This window comes from Rattus norvegicus, chromosome 1 (genome assembly GCF_021556685.1).
Source record: "Rattus norvegicus strain SHRSP/BbbUtx chromosome 1, alternate assembly SHRSP_T2T, whole genome shotgun sequence".
NCBI classification, from domain to species: domain Eukaryota; kingdom Metazoa; phylum Chordata; class Mammalia; order Rodentia; family Muridae; genus Rattus; species Rattus norvegicus.
This window is the reverse complement of record NC_141534.1, coordinates 73174484-73196941: the sequence shown is the minus strand read 5'-3', so window position 1 is coordinate 73196941 and position 22458 is coordinate 73174484. Positions and strand designations below refer to the sequence as shown.

Here is a 22458-nt window from a genome sequence, read left to right as displayed (position 1 = left end):
TGACCGGAACCGTGGCGGACTGGGCGGGTCTAGGAGAGCTGCTCCAACTTTCTAGGCTAGATAGACTGGAAAACCTATCATTCCCTTAGATAGATATTGGAGTTACGTTGTCTTTACTCTAACTGCAGGCGAGTTACCCTGACCTGGTTCTTTCCGAAACCTGTAAACTCTTCTCAGATGCGTTTTCCTGTGTGGACCCAGGAGAGTCAACAGCGCAGCGACGAGAACAGCAGACCGGTCGCCCTGGAACCTCCCAGGTCAGAGGAGCTGTGTGGTTGGGAAACGGGCGGGAGCGGAGCGGAGCAGCGGTGTGTTTCCTGCAGCTGCTCTTAAGGACGCTGCTCTCCGCTGTCCGGTAGCTTGAGATCCGGTGAACTGGGTGTATCACAGTTTTCTCATTGAACTTATGGTTACCAGAATATTTTCCTAAAATAATGTAGAGCATTTGCAGTACGTGTAGTTTGCACATTTGCTACAGCAGTCACAAAGATCCTCGAACTATTTTTTTCCTTTCCTTTTTTTTTTTTTTTTGTTTGTTTTCGGAGCTGGGGACCGAACCCAGGTCCTTGCGCTTGCTAGGCAAGCGCTCTACCACTGAGCTAAATCCTCAACCCCAAAGATCCTAGAACTTAAATGTGAAAGATCCCCGTTTGACACCAGTGCAGCCATTTCTGAAGAGTAAAAAAAAAATTTTACGTTGGCCTCCGCTTAGCTAGTCGTTAGACAATAGACCAGGAAGCACAGGGAGTACATTTCCACCTACTCCCCAGGAAGCTAGCCGCCTACAAGAACAGATGGTATAGATTGTGCTACAGGACAGAAAACATTTGCCAAGTCAGATATCCTTGGTACTGGAATAGCTGAGCTAATGAAGCTCTATGACCTTGTAGTGACTATATAAACTGTGTATTTCTGCTATTCGGGGCTCTTAACATCCCTCCTGCGTGAGGACCATGTCGAGCCCCAGTGCACTGGTGTCCCAAGTAAACCTCTTGCTTTTGCATCTAGATGTGAGTCCCGTGTGTTCATGGGGTGGCGTCGTCCTCAGGATTGGAGCGAGAGTCTCCTCCATCTGAGGGTCTTAAAAATGCATCCATGCTTTAACTCCCCTGTCCCACCATTCACCTCTTCAAGAGGGTGGTCTATGGCCTGGGGAATAGGCATACCCAGAGAGCTTTGTAGATATTAGTCATATGAGGAACCAGCGCTCATTTGACTGAATCAGAAAATACATAATATAAGCACCAAACTTATGGCTGCAAAGTACGTTTTACTGAGCAAAGTTTTATTCCCCGTTAGAGGTCCATCTTAGACTCATGCTTTCTTAGATGTAAATATAGCATACAGACATGTGTCTTCATATGCTTAGTTATTAAGGTTACACCTCAGGATTGAGTCAAAATGAAAAGATGACTGCCCAAAGGTGTGGCTGAGGATGCTCGGTGAGAAAAACCAATTGGAGAAAAAACCAATTCCACCATTTGTGCAAGAGTTATTAAATGTTAAATACTGTCCAAGAGATAGACTTTGGTCACATGCTACAGAGACAAACATATAGGACACCCTACTTTCCTATGAGGTTTAGTTATTTTCCCAAGAACTAAAACTCCCAGCATTCCAAGAAGGTAACTGGTTCCTGGACAGGTAGTGCTTACAGTGTATTTTGGAGGGTTATAATATGAAGCAGAAAACAACCAAAGGTCTTTTGAAGAGTCCAGACTGAAATTTTTTTTTCATCTTTATTAACTTGAGGATTTCTTACTTACATTTCTATTGTTATTCCCTTTCCCGGTTTCTGGGCCAACATCCCCCTAACACCTCCTTCTCCCCTTCTACATTGGTGTTCCCCTCCCCATACTCCCACCATTACTGCCCTCCCCCCAACAATCACTTTCACTGGGGGTTCAGCCTTGGCAGGACCAAGGGCTTCCCCTTCCACTGGTGCTCTTACTAGGCTATTCATTGCTACCTATGAGGTTGGAACCCACAGTCAATCCATGTATAGTCTTTGGGTAGTGGCTTAGTCCCTGGAAGCTTTGGTTGGTTGGCATTATTGTTCATATGGGGTCTCAAGCCCCTTAAAGCTCTTCCAGTCCTTTCTCTGATTCCTTCAACAGGGGTCCGTTCTCAGTTCAGTGGTTTGCTGCTGGCATTCGCCTATGTATTTGCTGTATTCTGGGTGCGTCTGTCAGGAGAGATCTACATCCAGTTCCTGTCAGCCTGCATTTCTTTGCTTCATCCATCTTATCTTGTTTGGTGTCTGTAGATGTGTTGGCCACGTGTGGGGCAGGCTCTGAATGGGTGTTCCTTCTGCTTCTGTTATAAACATTGCCTCCCTATTCCCTGCCAAGGGTATTCTTGTTCCCCTTTTAAAGAAGGAGTGATACATTCACATTTTAGTCATCCTTCTAGAGTTTCATGTGTTCTGTGCATCTAGGGTAATTCAAGCATTTGGGCTAATAGCCACTTATCAATGAGTGCATATCATGTATGTCTTTCTGTGATTGGGTTAGCTCACTCAGGATGATATTTTCCAGTTCCATCCATTTGCCTATGAATTTCATAGAGTCATTGTTTTTGATACCTGACTACTATTCCATTGTGTAGATGTACCACATTTTCTGTATCCATTCCTCTGTTGAAGGGCATTTGGGTTCTTTCCAGCTTCTGGCTGTTATAAATAAGGCTGCTATGAACATAGCGGAGCATGTGTCTTTGTTATATGTTGGGCATCTTTTGGTATATGCCCAAGAGAGGTATAGCTGGGTCCTCAGGTAGTTCAATGTCCAATTTTCTGAGGAACCTCCAGACTGATTTCCAGAATGGTTGTACCAGTCTGCAATCCCACCAACAATGGAGGAGTGTTCCTCTTTCTCCACATCCTCACCAGCATTTGCTGTCACCTGAGTTTTTGATCTTAGCCATTCTCACTGGTGTGAGGTGAAATCTCAGGGTTGTTTTGATTTGCATTTCCCTTATGACTAAAGATGTTGAACATTTCTTTAGGTGTTTCTCAGCCATTCAGCATTCCTCAGCTGTGAATTCTTTGTGTAGCTCTGAACCCCATTTTTAATAGGGTTATTTGTCTCCCTGCAGTCTAACTTCTTGAGTTCTTTGTATATTTTGGCTATAAGGCCTCTATCTGTTGTAGGATTGGTAAAGATCTTTTCCCAATCTGTTGGTTGCAGTTTTGTCCTAACAATAGTGTCCTTTGCCTTACAGAAGCTTTGCAGTTTTATGAGATCCCATTTGTCCATTCTTGATCTTGGAGCATAAGCCTTTGGTGCTTTGTTCAGGAAATTTTCACCGGTGACAATGTATTCGAGATGCTTCCCCATTTTTTCTTCTATTAATTTGAGTGTATCTGGTTTGATGTGGAGGTCCTTGATCCACTTGGACTTAAGCTTTGTACAGGGTGATGAGCATGGTTCGATCTGCATTCTTCTACATGTTGACCTCCAGGTGAACCAGCTTCACTTGCTGAAAATGCTATCTTTTTTCTATCGGATGGTTTTGGCTCCTTTGTCAAAAATCAAGTGACCATAGGTGTGTGGGTTCATTTCTGGGTCTTCAATTCTATTCCATTGGTCTATCTGTCTGTCTCTGTACCAATACCATTCAGTTTTTATCACTATTGCTCTGTAATACTGCTTGAGTTCAGAGATAGTGATTCCCCCTGAAGTCCTTTTATTGTTGAGGATAGTTTTAGCTATTAGGCGTTTTTTGTTATTCCAGATGAATTTGCAAATTGTTCTGTCTCACTCTCTGAAGAATTGGATTGGTATTTTGATGGGGATTGCATTGAATCTGTAGGTCACTTTTGATAATATGGCCATTTTTACTATATCAGTCTTGCCAATCCATGAGCATGGGAGATCTTTCCATCTTTTATTATCTTCTTCAGTTTCTTTTTTCAGAGGCTTGATGTTCTTATCATATAGATCTTTTACTTGCTTGGTCACAGTCACACCGAGGTATTTTATATTATTTGGGACTATTATGAAGAGTGTTGTTTCCCTAACTTCTCTCTCGGCTTGTTTCTCTTTTGTGTAGAGGAAGGCTACTGATTTATTTGAGTTAATTTTATACCCAGCCACTTTGCTGAAGGTGTTGATCAGGTTTAGTTGTTCTCTCGTGGAACATTTGGGATCATTTAAATACGCTATCATATCATCTTCAAATAGTGGTATTTTGACTTCTTCTTTTCCAATCTGTATCCCCTTGACCTCCTTTTCTTGTCTGATTGCTCTGGCTAGAACTTCAAGCACTATATTGAATAAGTAGGGAGAGTCGACAGCATTGTCTAGTCCCTTATTTTAGTGGGATTGCTTCAAGTTTCTCTCGATTTAGTCTAATGTTAGCGACTGGTTTGCTGTATATGGCTTTTACTATGTTTAGGTATGGGCCTTGAATTCCTATTCATTCCAGGACTTTTATCATTAAGGGGTGTTCAATTTTGTCAAATGCTTTCTCAGCATCTAATGAAATGATCATGTGGTTTTTATCTTTCGGTTTGTTTATGTAATGGATTACATTGATAGTTTTCCATATATTAAACTATCCCTGCGCGCCTGGAATGAAGCCTACTTGGTCATGTTGGATGATTGTTTTGATGTCCTCTTGGATTCGGTTTGCCAGAATTTTATTGAGTATTTTTGCATCCAAATTCATAAGGGAAATTGGTCTGAAGTTCTCTTTCTTTGTTGGGTCTTTGTGTGGTTTAGGTATAAGAGTAATTGTGGCTTCATAGAAGGAATTCGGTAGTGCTCCATCTGTTTCAACTTTGTGGAATAGTTTGGATAGTATTGGTATGAGGTCTTCTATGAAGGTCTGATAGAATTCTATACTGAACCCCTCTGGACCTGTGCTCTTTTTGGTTGGGAAACCTTTAATGACTGCTTCTATTGATTTAGGAGTTATGGAGTTGTTTAAATGGTTTATCTGTTCCTGATTTAACTTCAGTACCTGCTATCTGTCTAGGACATTGTCCATTTCCTGTAAATTTTCAAGTTTTGTTGAATATAGGCTTTTGTAGTAGGATCTGATGATTTTTTGAATTTCTTCTGATTCTGTAGTTATGTCTTCCTTTTCATTTCTGATTTTGTTAATTTGGACATACTCTCTGTGTCCTCTGGTTAGTCTGACTAAGGGTTTATCTCTCTTGTTGATTTTCTTAAAGAACCAACTTTTGGTTCTGTTGATTCTTTCTATGGTCCTTTTTGTTACTACTTGGTTGATTTCAGCTCTGAGTTTGATTATTTCCTGCCTTCTACTCCTCCTGGGTGTATTTGCTTCTTTTTGTTCTAGAGCTTGTAGGTGTGCTGTCAAGTTGCTCTCTCCAGTTTCTTTCTGTAGGCACTCAGAGCTATGAGTTTTCCTCTTAGCACAGCTTTCATTATGTCCCATAAGTTTGGGTATGTTGTACGTTCATTTTCATTAAATTCTAAGAAGCCTTTAATTTCTTTCTTTATTTCTTCCTTGACCAGGTTATCATTGAGTAGAGCATTGTTCAAATTCCATGTATATGTGGGCGTTCTTCCCTTATTGTTGTTGAAGACCAGCTTTAGCCCATACTGGTCTGATAAGACGCATGGGATTATTTGTGTCTTTCTGTATCTATTGAAGTCTGTTTTATGACCAATTATATGGTCGATTTTGGAGAAAGCTTGCTTCTTCAGACCATTTGCTTGTAAAGTTGTTTTCCAGCCTTTCACTGTAAGGTAGTGTCCGTCTTTGTCTCTGAGGTGTATTTCCTGTAGGCAGCTGAATGCAGGGTCCTCATTGCCTATCCAGTTTGTTAATCTATGTCTTTTTATTGGGGAGTTGAGTGCATTGATATTGAGAGATATTAAGGAATAGTGATTGTTTCTTCCTGTTATATTCATATTTGAATGTGAGATTGTGTTTGTGTGCTTTTCTTCTCTTTGTTTTTTTGCCAATACGATTAGTTTCTTGCTTTTTCTAGGGTATAGCTTGCCTCCTTATGTTGGCCTTTACCATTTACTATCCTTTGTATGGCTGGATTTATAGAAAGATATTGTGTAAATTTGGTTTTGTCGTGGAATATCTTGGTTTCTCCATCTATGTTAATTGAGAGTTTTGCTGGATACAGTAACCTGGACTGGCATTTGTTTTCTCTTAGGGTCTGTATGACATCTGTCTAGGTCTTCTGGCTTTCATGGTCTCTGGCGAGAAGTCTGGTGTGATTCTGATAGGTCTGCCTTTATATGTTACTTGACCTTTTTCCCTTACTGCTTTTAATATTCTTTTTTTGTTTTGTGCATTTGGTGTTTTGACTATTATGTGACGGGAGGAGTTTCTTTTCTGGTCCAATCTATTTGGAGTTCTGTAGGGTTCTTGTATGTTTATGGGCATCTCTTTCTTTAGGTTAGGGAAGTTTTCTTCTATGATTTTGTTGAAGATATTTACTGGTCCTTTGAGCTGGGATTCTTCACTCTCTTCTGTACCTATCATCCTTAGGTTTGATCTTCTCATTGAGTCCTGGATTTCCTGTATGTTTTGGACCAGGAGCTTTTTCCATTTTACATTATCTTTGACAGTTGTGTCAATGATTTCTATGGAATCTTCTGCTCCTGATATTCTCTCTTCTATCTCTTGTATTCTGTTCATGATACTTCTATCTATGCCTCCTTGTCTCTTCCTTTGCTTTTCTATATCCAGGGTTTTCTCCCTTTGTGCTTTCTTTATTGCTTCTATTTCCATTTTTAATTCCTTCCACTGTTTGATTGTGTTTTCCTGGAATTCTTTCAGGGATTTTTGTGATTCCTCTCTATAGGCTTCTACTTTTTTATTTATGTTTTCCTCTGTTTCTCTAAAGGAGTTCTTTATGTCTTTCTTGAAGTCCTCCATCATCATCATCAAATGTGATTTTAAATCTAGTACTTGCTTTTTTGGTGTGTTTGGGTATTCAGTGTTTGCTTTGGTGGGAGAACTGGGCTATGATGATGCCATGTAGTCTTGGTTTCTGTTGCTTGGACTCCTGCGCTTGCCTCTCACCATCAGGTTGTCTCTGGTGTTACCTTGTTCTGCTATTTCTGACAGTGGCTAGACCGTCCTATAGGCCGGTTTGTCAGGAGTGCTGTAGACCTGTTTTCCTGTTTTCTTTCAGCCAGTTATGGGAACAGAGTGTTCTGCTTTCGGGCGTGTAGTCTTTTCTGTCTACTGGTCTTCAGCTGTTCCTGTGACCTGTGTCCTGAGTCCACCAGGTAGGTGGCTTGGAGCAGAAACGTTGGTCTTACCTGTGGTCCTGTGGCTGAAGTTGCTCCTGAGGGGCTGCTTTTGAGCTCTTCATGAGGGCGGCAACCACGACGGCCTATGCCACCTTTTCCTGGGGCACCATTCACCAGGGTCCCAGATGGCATTAGGTGTTTTCTGTGGAGTCAGAAATGTGGGCAGAGTGTAGTCACTTCTGGCTTCCCAGACATGTCTGCCCCTCTGAAGGTTTAGCTCTTTCAGCCTAGTGATTTGGGTGCAGGGAGCTTTTGATCGGGTCCCTTCAGAAATGGGCGGTGTCTGGAATGCAGGGGACCTGCCTCTTGAGTGCCCCTACATAAATCTTAACAAAAAGAAACAGTAAACAATCTGAAGGTACTATACAATGATTCCAGTTAATGGTACAGGAAAGAATTTGAAGGTGTTCCTGCTAGCATGAGAGTTAAATTTGGAGCCTGAATGGGTGATAACCAGTGACCAAACTGAAGAAATAAATGTCAAGTCAGTGATGTATATTGTTTTTTACCGTTTGGAGAATTTAATTTATGAATGCATCATGTTTTTGATCAAATTTACCACATCTTCCTCAGCTCCCATTACCCATTCCCATATTACTTCATGTTTCCCTATTTACAATTTTTAAAAGTACTGAATCTGCATCATGCCATCTTTTGTGCATGAAACACATCTCTGAGTTACCTATATTTCTGATAGTGGTGTGGTGGGATTTGCGCTACACAAATATACAGTGTTCTGTTTTGTAAACACAGCTGGAGTTGGTTGTGAAATGAAATTTCTTGGGAGAGTAATTCTTGGAGTTTCATCACAACATTGAGTCATATAGTAAAGGGAATATCTTCATATAACACCAGCAGGTAGGTTGGGAAAGTCCCCATTGAATGAGGCCGGGGTTGGGGTACAGCTGCTATGGAGGCAACTCTGGAACTTCCAAGGCAGTAGTAGGGCCAAGGGTATAATTAGTTCTTTGGCACAGCTCATCAGAAAGCAGAGTTTAAAATTCTGCTGTGGCTATCTTAACTCTATTGGAAGATTTTAGATCATGTGACCTGGGGTTTATCCTGATGTTTTCATGCATGTTGTAATTTTGAGGATAGTCACAGGAATATTATGTACTAGAGGATTTGCCTTATCTGTTGTCTAAAAACATGGTTCTATTGGACATTGGGACAATTACAAAGATACTGGAGTTTAACTTCATCCATTATTTCTAACTTTGCTCTTTTCCTATTTACCTATTCAAGGGAGTGGCCTTTCCCCCTTGTGATGTAGCATTCCCAGAGAACTTTTTAGATATTAGTCACATAAGTAGCCACTGTAAATTTGATTTTATCAGGAAGTATATTTTAGCACGCTTTAAAGGTATGGTTATAAACATTAACCTTTACCAAGGAAACTTTTCTGCAGTTAATTCTCTGGAATTTATATGAGTTCTAGGATGCAAATATCGCATCAGAATATTGAGAAATGTATCTTATGGTTAGTTCTTAATAGTGCACCTCAGAGACTGGAATAGTGAGTGCATATGCATACTCTGAGAGGAGCATGTTTTTTCTGTTTTAGGTATATTATAGGCTGGGGTAAAATTCTCACCTGTTAAGCAACTAAAAGCCCTGGATGGTAAAGAGAGGGGGGACTGTAGCAAGGGATCCAGATATGTTAGAGGGATTGAGCAAGGGGTGAGATGAGCTTCAAGTGATAATAAAAAGAGAGCGTGAATTTCATTTTGTCCGGTTTTATTTCATTAAAGATTCTGGAAAATTTCACTGAGAAAAATTGTAGATATGGTAACATGGATTTCTCATATTAGGCTGTACAGTAAGCAGTCAGTTGATCTCAGTATTTGATTAGTTTTGAATCTCTAAACAAATTGTTGCTCATTTAAACAAAATTTCTTTGACACCACCTGAAAGTAGCAAGACACTAGGTATGAGCGTGGTAGAACACATCACATTTTTTTCTAAGTCCTGTTACATTTATTATCATAGCTTTTGGCCATGTTCCCTGTGTAACCCTTTTGTTTTGTTTTGTTTTGTTTTTCGTTTTTTCTGTGGAGCTGCCCTCAAATTGAACCAGAAAGCCTTCTCTTACTCACAAAATAGTCCTGACACTATGACACCAGTGTTTATCCCTTGCCTGGTTGATTGGGATTGTAGTACATGGGATCCAGATCTGGGTATGGACTTTGATAACTCTGCCCCCTACCCGAGTCTGCATAGCTATTTTTAATACTATGAATGCTACTACCAGGGAGTCCAAGATATTTGTAGACAGTGTTAGTGGTTTGATCTGAGTTATTTTTTTCTCAAGAAAACTTGCTCTTGGACTCAACTATATTGACTCCTTTAAATTTTCCTCTATCCTTGGAATGTTTACTCACTGATAACACTGGGTTGAGTTAGTCCAGATTAGAGAAGAGTTCAGATCTCCGTTTTCATTGTACTGTTTTCTATAGCTGTGCTTCTCTTTGTTTTTATTATTCTGAGGCATGTTTTTTCTGTTCTCATCACATTCTTGAGATTTTTTACTCAACAAATGTCTTATCTTACCACAGGACTTTCATGCATCAATTGACATGATCATTTTTCTTCTCAATGCTTCTACATGTTTTGTTTCTCACATTTATTAGTTTGTAGGTGTTGAAAGAGTCTTATATTCTGGTATGAACTCAGCTTTCCTTCGATTTCCATGGAATGTAGAGATAGTCTCTGTGTCTATGACAATCGGTCTGTGATTTGTCTTTGCAAATAATTGTTTGAGCTCCCCTGCTTTTGACATTGAGGTAAAACCAGCTTTGTATGATGAATTTCTACTGTTCCTCTTCTTTGTGTTTTAGGGAATAATCTCCTTTTGACATTAGTATCAGGTTTTTCTAAGAAAAGGACAATTCCGTGTTAACCTGTCCAGTCCTCAATCACTATTAAAGAAACTTCTTATTTCAATCTAAGCACTTGCTTGATGCATGTTGTAGTTTTATAGTATAGGTGTTTGATTCATTCACTTTTTCTAAGAACTCATCATTTCTTCTTCAGTTCTGATTTATTCGTGTATGACTTTCCCCATCACTACATAATGTAATGCTGACATTATTGCCATACATTGCACTGTCCCCTTTTTAGTGTCTAGTTTTAATACATAGAGAGTCACTCTATTAGTTTAGAGTAGGTGAGCAAGGCTTTGTCAGTACTTTAGTCTTTGCACAGAGACAAGTGTGTTGTACTGAATGATTATATTATCTTTGCATCTATTTCATGAATTTCTACATGACCTTACTAATATCTTTGTACTTACTATTTTGGATTAACTGCTTTTCACCTTTTTCAGCCCTGGGACATGTAATTGTGGACAAACATCCATCCCCACCAGTGTCTGTTTTTGCCAAACTTTTAAATATGCCTGTTACTTCACTTCTGTGTAATTGTCTTCTGGCACTCAATCTGGCACTCAAGAAAAGGTCCTTGGTGCTCCATGAAGTTTGTCTCACTGTTCTTTGATTTAGGTCTGTATAGCAGGTAATTAAGGCACAATTAAGTGCAAGAATTGTAGCTCAGTAGTTAAGGGCATTTGTCCTTCCAGTTTTCAGGTTCCATTCCCTGTACCTTCCTTGGCACTTCATGTTTATCCACATATCAGGTTCCAACCGTCTTTGGCCTACCGTAGGCTCTGTGTGCATGGCATGCACAGACCTACATTTCCGAGTCCTGCATGGCCCAGGAAGGGATGGTGTGGCGAGGTTTCCTGGCCCCGGAGCAGAGCCAGTAGGGCATGGCTCTTTACAAGTGCTGACAATTTCTGTAGGCATAGGGCTTATTTGAATAATAATGTATATATTTTGTTTCATGTTCCTTTTTCGGGAAATGTTCTCTCTGTCAAAGTCATGGGATGTTCTCCCTCCCAATTTTAATGACTCCACAATATTTAGAAACAACATTGAGTCCAGGAGGCAAGAATATGTTTAATGTTCCTCTGTAACTTTGTAAATGCGATAGCCTTCAGGAAAAGCCCTTAAAGCTGTGGGAAGGAACTCTGAAAACACAAATTCAATAAAATATGAACAGGGTTTTTCAATGTTAGGATTAAAGACGAACTGCACTAGCAGTTTCACAAACCCAAAAGAATAGAGGTAGCTGCACTAATGAGTCAGTAAAAGGAAGAAATAGTTAAAAAAACGAGGGTCATGGTTCAAAAGTCAAAGGAGTACCAGGGAGTGAGGGAATGATGATGTTAGAGTGGCATCCCACCCAGTTAAGCTCATTGTTTTAATACACAAAGGCAGGCAGATTCCTGAATTCAAAGTGAGCCTAAGACTGAGCAAGATTAGGTTCAGGCATGATGGTATACACCTTTAAATTCCTAAGGAAGTAGCTTATGCAAATAAAAGATTGGGCTTTGTTCTACAAGAAAGAGCTACTCGGACAGAGCTAGCTAGAGAGAGATACCTAGAGAGAACTGTTTTGAGTGCTGATATAGCTTTTTTTTTTTTTTTTTTTTTTTTTTTTTATTTTCTGGTGAGATTTCTAACTTTGGTCAGAAAATCCAAGAATTTTTTTTCTTTCTAGCAGCTTTTCTGAATTTGGTCAGAAAACCCTTGAGCTATCCAGAAAATTTTTCAGTTTTTTTCTGGCAGAGACCTGTCTCAAGCAGAGAGCCAACTTGAATGGAGAGCTATCTCAGGCAGAGAGCTGTCTATAGGGCCATCTGAAGCAGAAAATAGAGCTGTTAACTTTGCACCCATTATTGACTGAGTTGTTTTCTTCCATTGTTTCCACACCATTTCCTCAGGAACCCCTCTCCAAATGAGGCTGGTCCTCAGCCCCACCTGGAGATAAAGATACATGTGCAAAATTAAATTAAAATTAAAAAAGAAACAGTAAACTGGAGATATTGACAAGCAGTCAAGATAACAGTATAAGAATGAATAGAGAGTCATCACTCTTAATGTGAGAATAAATATGGATTCTGGATATGTGACAGAACAGCTAGCACCGTATGGCAACCTTGGGACTGTTAGGAATGAATCTGTGTATGATAAATAAAATTGTTTGTGTACATGGAACTCAGGGTGGAGAACATCCCATATCAATTGTAATGTAGCAAAAGAAGATTTATCATATTGATGATGAAGTTAGGTACACGGCAGTAACTTTTATGAGGAACTGTACTAATTTTGGGATAATTTATAATATAGGAAAATGCTGTTAGCCAACACCTGCGTTAATACAATAAGTTGGACTAAGGGTTCCATGGTAATGTGTCCTAAGTCAAAACCAACACATTCTTCCACGTTGTTCAAATGTGAAATGCACTGTAACCCAACTCACTGAGTGACATTCTCATTCTCACACTCATTCTAGTGCATGTGGACTTAGGCAGCCACCTTGGTCTGAACAGAAGAGAAAGATGTAGGCATTTTTCTCACAAGTTTGTGAAACATTTCCACAGTGCCAGATCGGTCCTCTGGGAAATACCCTTTCTTTTCTATTTTTCTCTTCCATCCCCTGTTACTTATATTTTCATCCCATATATCCTTCTTGTATTTCATGTATACTTGAAGGCAGTTTTGGAATGGGTAGCCAGGCTGTCAGGTATTCATAATCCCAACTCTTATGGTATATGACAGTGTGGATTTCCGTAACCCACTCCCCTTCCATCAGCTCTTACAGCCTTCTCCCTCCAGCCACTTCAGTCATTGTACTCAGCAGTCTCTGAAATGAGTTTCCTATTACAAACTATGGCTGTCTGATTTAGGCTTTCAGGAGCACCAGGCTATGGTATGAGTAAAAGAATTTCAAGTAAATTCTAGTATTCTGACATGTAGCAGTACATCACTCATTTCCCATCCTGGACCTAATATTTTTCCAGTCATTGACTTTTAACTGACATCTAGTGACAGCTATGCTTGCTTTATGGGCTGACCTTAGTTCAGACCAGAAATACTTCTGTTATTTACAAAAATCCTGTCACTATTCCTCTGGTGGCCATACCTTGCTGGACAGAATATTGTTATAGTACTAAGAGTCAGCATCTGAGGAGTGCCATTGATGATTCTTTTTGCTGAGCAACCTTCAGAACCCTTTTAGCAATGTGAATGCTACACACATAGAAATGTATCAAATACATTTTTAGAAAATGAGTAGTCTGCTGACTTCTCAGCATCTTCCCTAGGGAGGTATAAAACCAAGTGATATTTTCTTGTAGTTTTATAAAGCATATTAAAACTATTATCAGAATTGAGCTTTCTTGCGGAATATTTGTAGTTTTGAATTGAAGAATTATGTTTCCCAAATTATAAAATTTGGGAAAACATGCCTTCCTCGTTCTCTTATTTAACACATTTAAAATGTTGTATATCTTTCTTGCTCTTTGCAAACACTATTGCACTGTGATAAATTAGTGTTGAGGCATAACCTATCTTTGTCTTTCCTCTGTGTATAGTAGAATAATGACAGCTGTCTTCAAATTTTGTAAGGACAGATTTAGGATGTTGGCTACAATTTTGATATTCATGAGCTGTGTTCCTTCTGTTCTCACATTCTTTCTTCACTGCTTTCATATTGAGTCAATGCACTATTTTTCCCAAGGTCTTTCATGGATATATTGATATGGTTTTATGGCTTCTGTCACTGATTTTTACATATTTTAAGGCTTAAATTATTTGTTTTGTGGGTGCTGAAACCATTTTGCATCCTTGGCATGAAATCAACTTGAGTTCCTTCTCTGGATCCATTAGAGAGAATTTCTTTGTCAATGTATATCCTTGCAAGTAGTCTTTGACTTTTTTTTCTTTGCAAATGATTTTTTTTCTCATCTTCTTTTTGTATGAAGGTAAAGCCAGCTTTGTGTTCAATATTCTCAGTGGAAGATTATTACAAGTTTTTCTGAACAAACTGGAGAATTTGTTGCTGAGTCTGTCTAGTCCTCAGACATTGTTAGTGGAAGTACTATGTCAGCACTTGCTCATTGCCTGGCCTAGTTTTATGACATAAAACATTGATAGTCACTTGTTTCTAGAAAATCATCCTTTTCCTCTTCAATTCTCTTTTAATTTTTTATGACTCCACAGCATGCCATCCATCTGCTAGTTACCATTGTCACACTAAACTACTTGGGCAATGGCATAGAAAGAGACTTTCCAAGTGTCCATTAAATATCTGGACAACTATTTTGATATGACAGAAATATACAGTCAACTTAATACACAAAAAGAGTTTCCACCAACCAGGCAGCATACACCAGCTGATATGAGGGCCCCAACACATATACAGCAGATGACTGCCGGGTCTGGATTCAGTGAGAGAGTGTGCACCTAACCCTCAAGAGACTCCAGGGAGTTTAGGGGTCTGGTGGATAGGGTGGGTGGGAATATCCTCAGGGAAATGGGATGGGGGTGGGGTGGGGAGGAGGTATGGGATGTAGAACAATCGGATGGTGGACCAGGAGGGGAATAAAATCTGGAAGATAGATAGATAGGTAGATAGATAGATAGATAGATAGATAGATAGATAGATAGGCAGGCAGGCAGACAGATAAATAAGTTTCATGTATACTATATCATAGTCATGACAACTTTGTGTAGTTGTGTAATGTTTTAATATTCAGAATGAGTCCTTATTTTTGAGATGTGCAAGAACATATATATATATATATATATATATATATATATATATATATATATATATAACTATACATATATTTGTATGCCCGCATGTGGATGTATATGTATAGTTATGTGTGACAGGAGTCCCATCTTACACATGTTTACTTTCATGTAGAATTATAACGGTTATTATCAAAGAGGAAAAATCCATAACATCAAGGAACTGAAGGGTCTTACTGGATTTATATTTATTACTAATTGGGAACCTGAGTACTCACTGGAACAATACCAAGACATAGATATATGCATGTCCAGGAAGATGTTTTTAACAGTGAAAGGATTTTGGTGGATCTAGCATAATGAGTAAATCATTCCAAGGGCATACCCTGAAATGATTTACTTTATCTCTGCACATTCTCTTATACATAGCAGCCATCAGAGTGTTTCTCCCATGCCTGCTTCTTGATGATGCTGACTTGACATTGCCTAGAACTGTTGTTCTGAGCCTGTGGCTTATGACCCCTTGGGGATCAATTGACCCTTTCACAGAGTTCACGCCTACCATATAACACATATTACTGATTATTTTAAAAACTGATATACCACTCCTATATCAATCTACAGGTGGGTCTGCTCCAGCAATTTAAGAGTTCCTGGTACTGTATTAAAAAGATGGAGAACCACTGTCTTAGAACAGTTAGCACATGGACATCCCATTTAAAGGCATGTAATTGTAATATTCTACCTAGAAATATATTCATGTTGATTTTAAGTGATCAATATTCTTGCAGAGTGGTGGGCATATGACTTAGAAAAGAGGTCCACATTGAAAGAAGAGTAAATTGGAAATAGATTTTAGAGGAACAATGTAAACATTGGATGATGATGAAAGTGGCTGTAACTAGATCTGTTAACAGTTTATCAATTTGAGCAAAACACGATATTTGGCAGATAGAATCTGTGTCTATACATCAAGACAACAATACACACATGGAAAATAGACGTACTGTACCTGGCAGGTAAAATAAAATGAAACATGACCAACAGATCAGATACTGTATTCTAGTGTGATACCTAATGAAACTCCACTTAATGCTAGACATCCATCTTAGGGCCCCATGAGCCATTTGCCTCTGACTCTAGTTCTTGAATCATAATTTCCCAGTAATAACCCTGAGTAGTAGTAGATTTTTGCATCAAGTATACATATACCTTATATTTGTGCGTGGTGCCTGCTGAGGTTTGAAAATGTCCTGAGATTGTAGTCATTTTCCTTGCCATATTAAATATACCATTCCATGCCCTCCTGTCTGAAGGAATGTTGACAAGATTTCAGGTATCAAATTTTTTTATGCGTTTATATGATTTACCATTGTCCATAACAGAGTTGTATTAATTTTAGCTTTTAATTTTGGAAACCTTGATGTGAAATTTCAATAAGACTTCCAGTTTATATTCCTGAGACAGAAACTTGGAGAAGAGTAATAAGAAGAATGAATGCTTCTCTGGTAAATGCTCCCCAGGTCAGTGTCCTGTCCGTATTTTTTTGAAACTTGCTTTCTTTATTTAAACCATTTGAAACTTTAGTTTTTACTTATAATGGGACAAGTACAGACTTGTCCAATTATATTTTTGCTGAGTTTTATACTGTGAGGGCATAAATTTCCAAGGATCGATGACCTGCAGTTCTGAAAGAGAATGTATTGTGATTGATGCTCAAAGAATATGTTTATGGCTAATTTCTACATTGGATGGACTTGTGTCCTTTAATATTTCTGGGGATAGAAGGTGTCCTATGTCACATAATTTGTAATAAGTCAGGTTTCCAGAAACAACCTTGTGAATGTAGATCTGCAAATACATGAATACTGACATCACTGAGCAATGTATGGAAGAAAAAAATTTATGGAACTGTAGAATTAGAAGACATTCACTGTCTTGAAACCTGATAGTAAATATTTTACCTCCCTAGAGACATAGATGATGGAAGGAATATGTGACTTTCTATCACCATAACATTGATGTGTTTGTGAGGAGATGCAGATTGCAGTATTCTTGTATCTCTTTTCAGCATTTTATGTCACATAGTCATTTTGGGTTTGTTGACACTTGAAATCTGTCTCAGAAGAGAAATTGCATAGTGCACAGTGTGGTCAGTTCTCAATATACAGATGATTATTTTCTTCTTCTCTTTTGTTTCATTTTTTAGAAGTAGTATAAACACTACTGTGTGAACCTTTGTATTGCAGCACATGCCATATATTAGTAAATATTTTCTGGAAAATATTATCTTGGTACTATGCATAAGCCATCAAATTTTAAGCATAAATGAATATCCCTCTTAAATTGTTTTCTTCTTTAGCAAAAGAAGAATGTTTCATCTACCCTATGTTTTCTCTCCCCCAGTCTATGTATTACATAGTTGAAAACTCTGACGGGCTGTGACAATGCTTCTTTACAATAGTATTTTATTCAAGTACATAAGTGTTCATCTTGTTATTTTTATATACACTGAATGATACATTATGCTCCTTACATCCTGATTTCCAAATCCAGCCCTTGGGACTGAAGTTACACATGATAATAAGTGCGATGTATGTAGAAACAATAGATGATCAAGTTAAAATTACAAGATTAAAAATTTATAGTTAAGTAAGTCTCATGAGTAATAATGTTTTTAAAAATTCATGTAGAATTAATATAATTCTCATTTTAAAAGCTCAATTTGATCAAAAAATTATTCTACTTCAATTGAATACATTGTCACATATGACATTTATTTACACATACATAACTAATTATTATGTAGTAAAAAATCATATGTAATTTATGACATTGTTATTGTCTATTACATATATCAACTTTAAGAAAAGTTTCAATAATTATATGCTATCTCTAATATTGGCTTTTCTATTTACTGTCATGAATATAGTCTCATAACATAACTTCACAAAGTATTTGATTCTGTGTGTGTCTTTTGGAATGTTGGCTATGTTCACTGATGTTACACACCCTTTATGTTTAAAGAAAAAATGTGACTTCTAATTGATCCAATAATTCTGCATTTCATATTATACGTCTTTGTTCTAGAAAGGGTACAACTTTGTACCTTGGTCTCAGGATATCAACTGAAAATTTTAGAATAGAGTCATGTTGGGACCCATCTACAGGCAGGACTGATACAGTGTCCCTAGTTGAGCAAGAATGAGAGTTGTACAATTTAGAAGTACAGTTTTACTCATTGTAACTTGACCATCTGTGATAAAGCTACACTCCTCAATCAAGGCAAGAAATGTGTGCTATATTTCCTAAAAGTGCTGATTATGATTATATTATGTCATCCTGTTGCAAAGAAATGGAAAATACAATAAAGACTATTTCGCATCTTTTATTAAAATGAATTTTCAATTTTCTTTTATGTTTGTTGTTACATTTCCAAGAATTGGGATTGAAAATCTGTTGTATATGTATGCTGGGAAACAACTTTGGATAATAGAATCCAAACTACAGACAAATTTTCAAATGAAGTGATAGTGGCAAAACTTTCATCTCCTGTCAGAAATGTCTCAGAAAACATTAGACATTTACTAAAGGGGAGATAATTTAAGTAATATAGTGTATCATTCTATATATGACTTATGAAAGAGCAGCAGTGCTTACCTTATGACACATTTCTATAGCACTTCTAGATGTTATTTGTGCTTAACTATTTATCATGACTCAGCTTTATCACAAATTACCTTGAATTCTTTAGGACTTTTTTGCCTAGGAAACCACATGTAGTTTTCCATTACAGAGTCTGTTAACATTCAAGGATGTGGCTGTGGACTTCTCACAGGAGGAATGGGAATGTCTTGACCATGCTCAGAGAGCATTGTACATGGATGTGATGTTGGAGAATTATAACAATCTATTTTTTGTGGGTAAGAAGACTCTTCTTGCAAAACTCTTATAGAATTCCTGATAAATTTTTTTTGAATTTACCTACTATGTGTTTATGTTATCTCTCTGAAAGGCCAAAATATTCCCAGAATAAGGGAAATACTGGTTACCAACATAATTTTTCATTGTGTTTCCTTTACGTTCCTCTCTACTCTTTTGAAGAGGAAACAGTGTTATATTCTTGGTAATCTCTCAAAACTTATTAGCTACTTTTAATCAAAACTTCGGAGTTCCAAAAAAATTGAATATTCAGAACAGTAAAATATATTGCTGCACACAATGATTAAAGTATTTTAATGTTACTATTCATTAAATTCTTCATTTTCAAAATTCATGAAATGAATTTTAAAAATAAAGAAGGTTTTAAATGGAGAAAGAGCTGTTGGTTTGAGAATTTTGTTGTTACCTATTTACGTTTTGATATGCAATCTCTATGTTTAAGTACTGACACAGACTGGTCTTTGTATTCTGAGTTCCACACCAGTGTAGATTACATAATGAATTTGTAGCTGACCAAAGCTCCACAGTGTCACTGTCACATAAGAAACGAAAAATAGATAAATATTGTTTACATGATCTTTTAGTGAGATACTTTCTCAAAGTTCTTTACTGTCCAAACTATTTTTTCTACCTCCTGCAAAATTAACTCTTCCAATAAGAGTTATGAGGCTATTGTTATTTTCTGTCATTTGTTATAAATGAGATTTGAGGTTGTTCTTAAGCATCCATGTAATGACTGTGAAACAAGAAAGACCACTTGAGAATTCTATCCTTGAGAATCACTAATTTACGTTAGAAAGTTTTAGGAAACATGGGATATTGTCTCACTTATCCACTAATCATAATCATCTATAATTGTACTTTTTTTTTTCAGAAAATCATTGCATGTGTCCTAAATATGAGAATGTCTTGGATCTAGACATACAGCATATTGTCCACAAGGATATTAATATTCAACAGAAGTCTTACAAATATCATGAGCATGGCAAAATCATTCATGAATACACCCAAAGTGCACTTTACCAAGCTAACTTCAGGGATGCACGTGTTGAGTCATCAAACCAGAACAAACATGAAACTGGAAACACAAGAGAACCTTCCAAATATAAAAGCTGTATAAAGTGTTTAAATTTGTGTTCTGATATTGGTCTAAATCAAGGAGTCCACATAGGAAAGAAAGAACACAGTGGTACAGTGCTTAATAAGGTTTTTGACTCTAAACAAATACTCAGACTGAAACAAACCAATACTGGAAAGAAACCTTTGAAATGTAGTGAATGTGCCAGATGCTTCATCAAGAAATGCAAGCTTAGACAACATCAGACAACTCATAGACGAGAGAAACCTTATAAATGTAGTGAAAGTGACAAATGCTTTTCCCAGAAATGCAGTCATAGCACTCATCAGAAAATTCATACAGGAGAGAAACCGTACAAATGTAGTGAATGTGTCAAATCTTTTACTGAGAAAGGCTATCTTATAATTCATCAGCGAAGTCATACAGGAGAGAAACCGTACAAATGTATTGAATGTGACAAATCTTTTACTCAGAAACGCTATCTTATAATTCATCAGCGAATTCATACAGGAGAGAAACCGTACAAATGTAGTGAATGTGACAAATCTTTTACTGAGAAAGGCTATCTTATAATTCATCAGCGAAATCATACAGGAGAGAAACCGTACAAATGTATTGAATGTGACAAATCTTTTACTCAGAAACGCTATCTTATAATTCATCAGCGAATTCATACAGGAGAGAAACCTTACAAATGTAGTAAATGTGACAAGTGCTTTGCTCGAACCTGCAGTCGTAGTATTCATCAGAAAATTCATACAGGAGAGAAACCTTACAAATGTAGTGAATGTGACAAATGCTTTACCGTCAAAACTGATCTTAGAGTTCATCAGAGAATTCATACAGGAGAGAAACCATACAAATGTATTGAATGTGACAAATCTTTTACTCAGAAAGGCCATCTTATAATTCATCAGCGAATTCATACAGGAGAGAAACCTTACAAATGTAGTGAATGTGACAAATGTTTTTCCCAAAAATGTAGTCTTACTATTCATCAGAGAATTCATACAGGAGAAAAACCATACAAATGTAGTGAATGTGACAAATGCTTCAATCACAGAGGTGATCTTAGAGGTCATCAGAGAATTCATACAGGAGAGAAACCATACAAATGTATCGAATGTGACAAATGCTTTACTCAGAAACGCAGTCTTAGTATTCATCAGAGAATTCATACAGCAGAGAAACCTTATAAATGTAGTGAATGTAATAATTTCTTTAGAAATAAATGTAGTCTTAGCACTCATCAAAGAATGCATACATTAGAGGATATTTACAAATGAAGCAAATGAGACAAACACTTCACCAAGAAAGATCATCTTAGAACTTGTCAAAGATACACACAGGAGAGAGACCATTCAAATGTAAATGTTCAGGTCTTTTACTGTTAGCTCATCTCTGACAATATATCAGAGAATAGATACAAGAAAGAAATCTCACAAATGTAACACAAGGAAAGATCTTTACCTGAAAATAAGGTCTAACAAAATATCTGGAAATTTATAATGGGGGTAGGGGAGGAGATTCCACCAGAAAATGTGGCATGCGTTTTACCCAAGTGAATTCTTTGCAACACTTGAGGCTGTTATGAATATGAGGAACTTGTTAAAGCATTTAAGTAATATTCAAATATTAGAAATCACGAAGTATTTTTGCTAGAGAAACTCTGAAAATGTGAGGATAAAGGAAATTTTTCAAATTGTTCACTATTAAGTATTTCATAATGCACACAAAGTAGAGAACCCAGAGAATTTGGTATTGTGTAACACTTTCGTGGAGACTGAAATAATCCATTGCAAAGGAAATCTGATTATACACGGATAATACACGTCTAAAAATGAAATGACATCCATAGCACTCTGTATGTTTAACTCAAATGAAGAAACACAGACACAAACTGAGCAACCAAAATGGAATGTTCTGTCCATGTGCCTGTAGATGCACAGATGAGTGTCAAGTATCCATAATCTTTATCATATGCTGGTTCCAAGTTTCAGGATAGCAGCTGTCTTTGAGTCTCTTGAGCTTCTTCCCCATAGTCCTGTATATAACTTCAATAAATTTCATTGGTTGAACAAGTTGGACTTGGGTGTTTTCAGCTTCAACTTGGGATGGGTAGATAAATATGTGGGCTGCATCTCTGTTGAAAATGTCTCACATGCAACATGCTGAACCCATTACTATTTTCTGCATATTTGTAACAAAAAATTAATACTAGACCAATATTTTTTCCACCTGTGGATAGCAAGTCCTTTGGGGGTGTTAGGAACCTGTAACAGGTTACATGAGACCATAGGAAAAGCTTTTGGGCTTCCATCTGAACCCAAAGCTGCCCTGGTCTCACAGCTCTCTGTACACAGATCCTGTGGGAGCTGGACTCTCAGAAGTGTGGACAATCCTAAGAGCATAGGGGGAACCACTTGTGTTTCATTCTAAGCCAAAGAGGAACCGACCTGGAGCACTGTGGACACAGGAACCTAGGAAAAGTCAGAGAAAGGATCCTTTTGGTCTCATCCTGTACCCAGAGCTGAAAGCCACTCTCCAGGAGCACTGACACAACTGAGAGCAGAGGTAAGACCACCAGTTA

The 22458-nt window shown here is 37.7% G+C and overlaps 1 protein-coding gene across 12 annotated transcripts; it reads left to right on the top strand.

Moving 5' to 3' along the window:
- The first annotated feature begins 13 nt into the window (after positions 1-13).
- LOC102555644 (zinc finger protein 182-like) lies at positions 14-21949 on the top strand. 12 transcript variants are annotated; one of them, XM_087605762.1, is made up of 6 exons: positions 14-257; positions 7134-7226; positions 15473-15571; positions 16251-16371; positions 18645-18771; positions 19665-21949. In XM_087605762.1, the coding sequence occupies exons 4-6, from the start codon at positions 16342-16344 to the stop codon at positions 21152-21154; spliced, it is 1647 nt and encodes a 548-aa protein (XP_087461888.1). In that variant the 5' UTR covers positions 14-257; positions 7134-7226; positions 15473-15571; positions 16251-16341; the 3' UTR covers positions 21155-21949. The 12 variants fall into 12 exon arrangements, with proteins under 12 accessions (XP_087461888.1, XP_087461883.1, XP_087461898.1 ...); XM_087605757.1 differs by having other exon boundaries at positions 7130-7226; XM_087605772.1 differs by having other exon boundaries at positions 7130-7226; positions 18603-18771.
- Positions 21950-22458: the final 509 nt, after the last annotated feature.

Excerpts from the sequence above, each read along its gene's own strand:
- LOC102555644 (XM_087605743.1), top strand. The coding sequence starts at position 178 with ATGCGTTTTCCTGTGTGGACCCAGGAGAGTCAACAGCGCAGCGACGAG. Across the intron at positions 258-16,289 it reads GTCGCCCTGGAACCTCCCAG|ACTTCCAGTTTATATTCCTG; the intron begins GTCAGAGGAGCT and ends AATTTCAATAAG. Across the intron at positions 18,772-19,664 it reads TAACAATCTATTTTTTGTGG|AAAATCATTGCATGTGTCCT; the intron begins GTAAGAAGACTC and ends TTTTTTTTTCAG.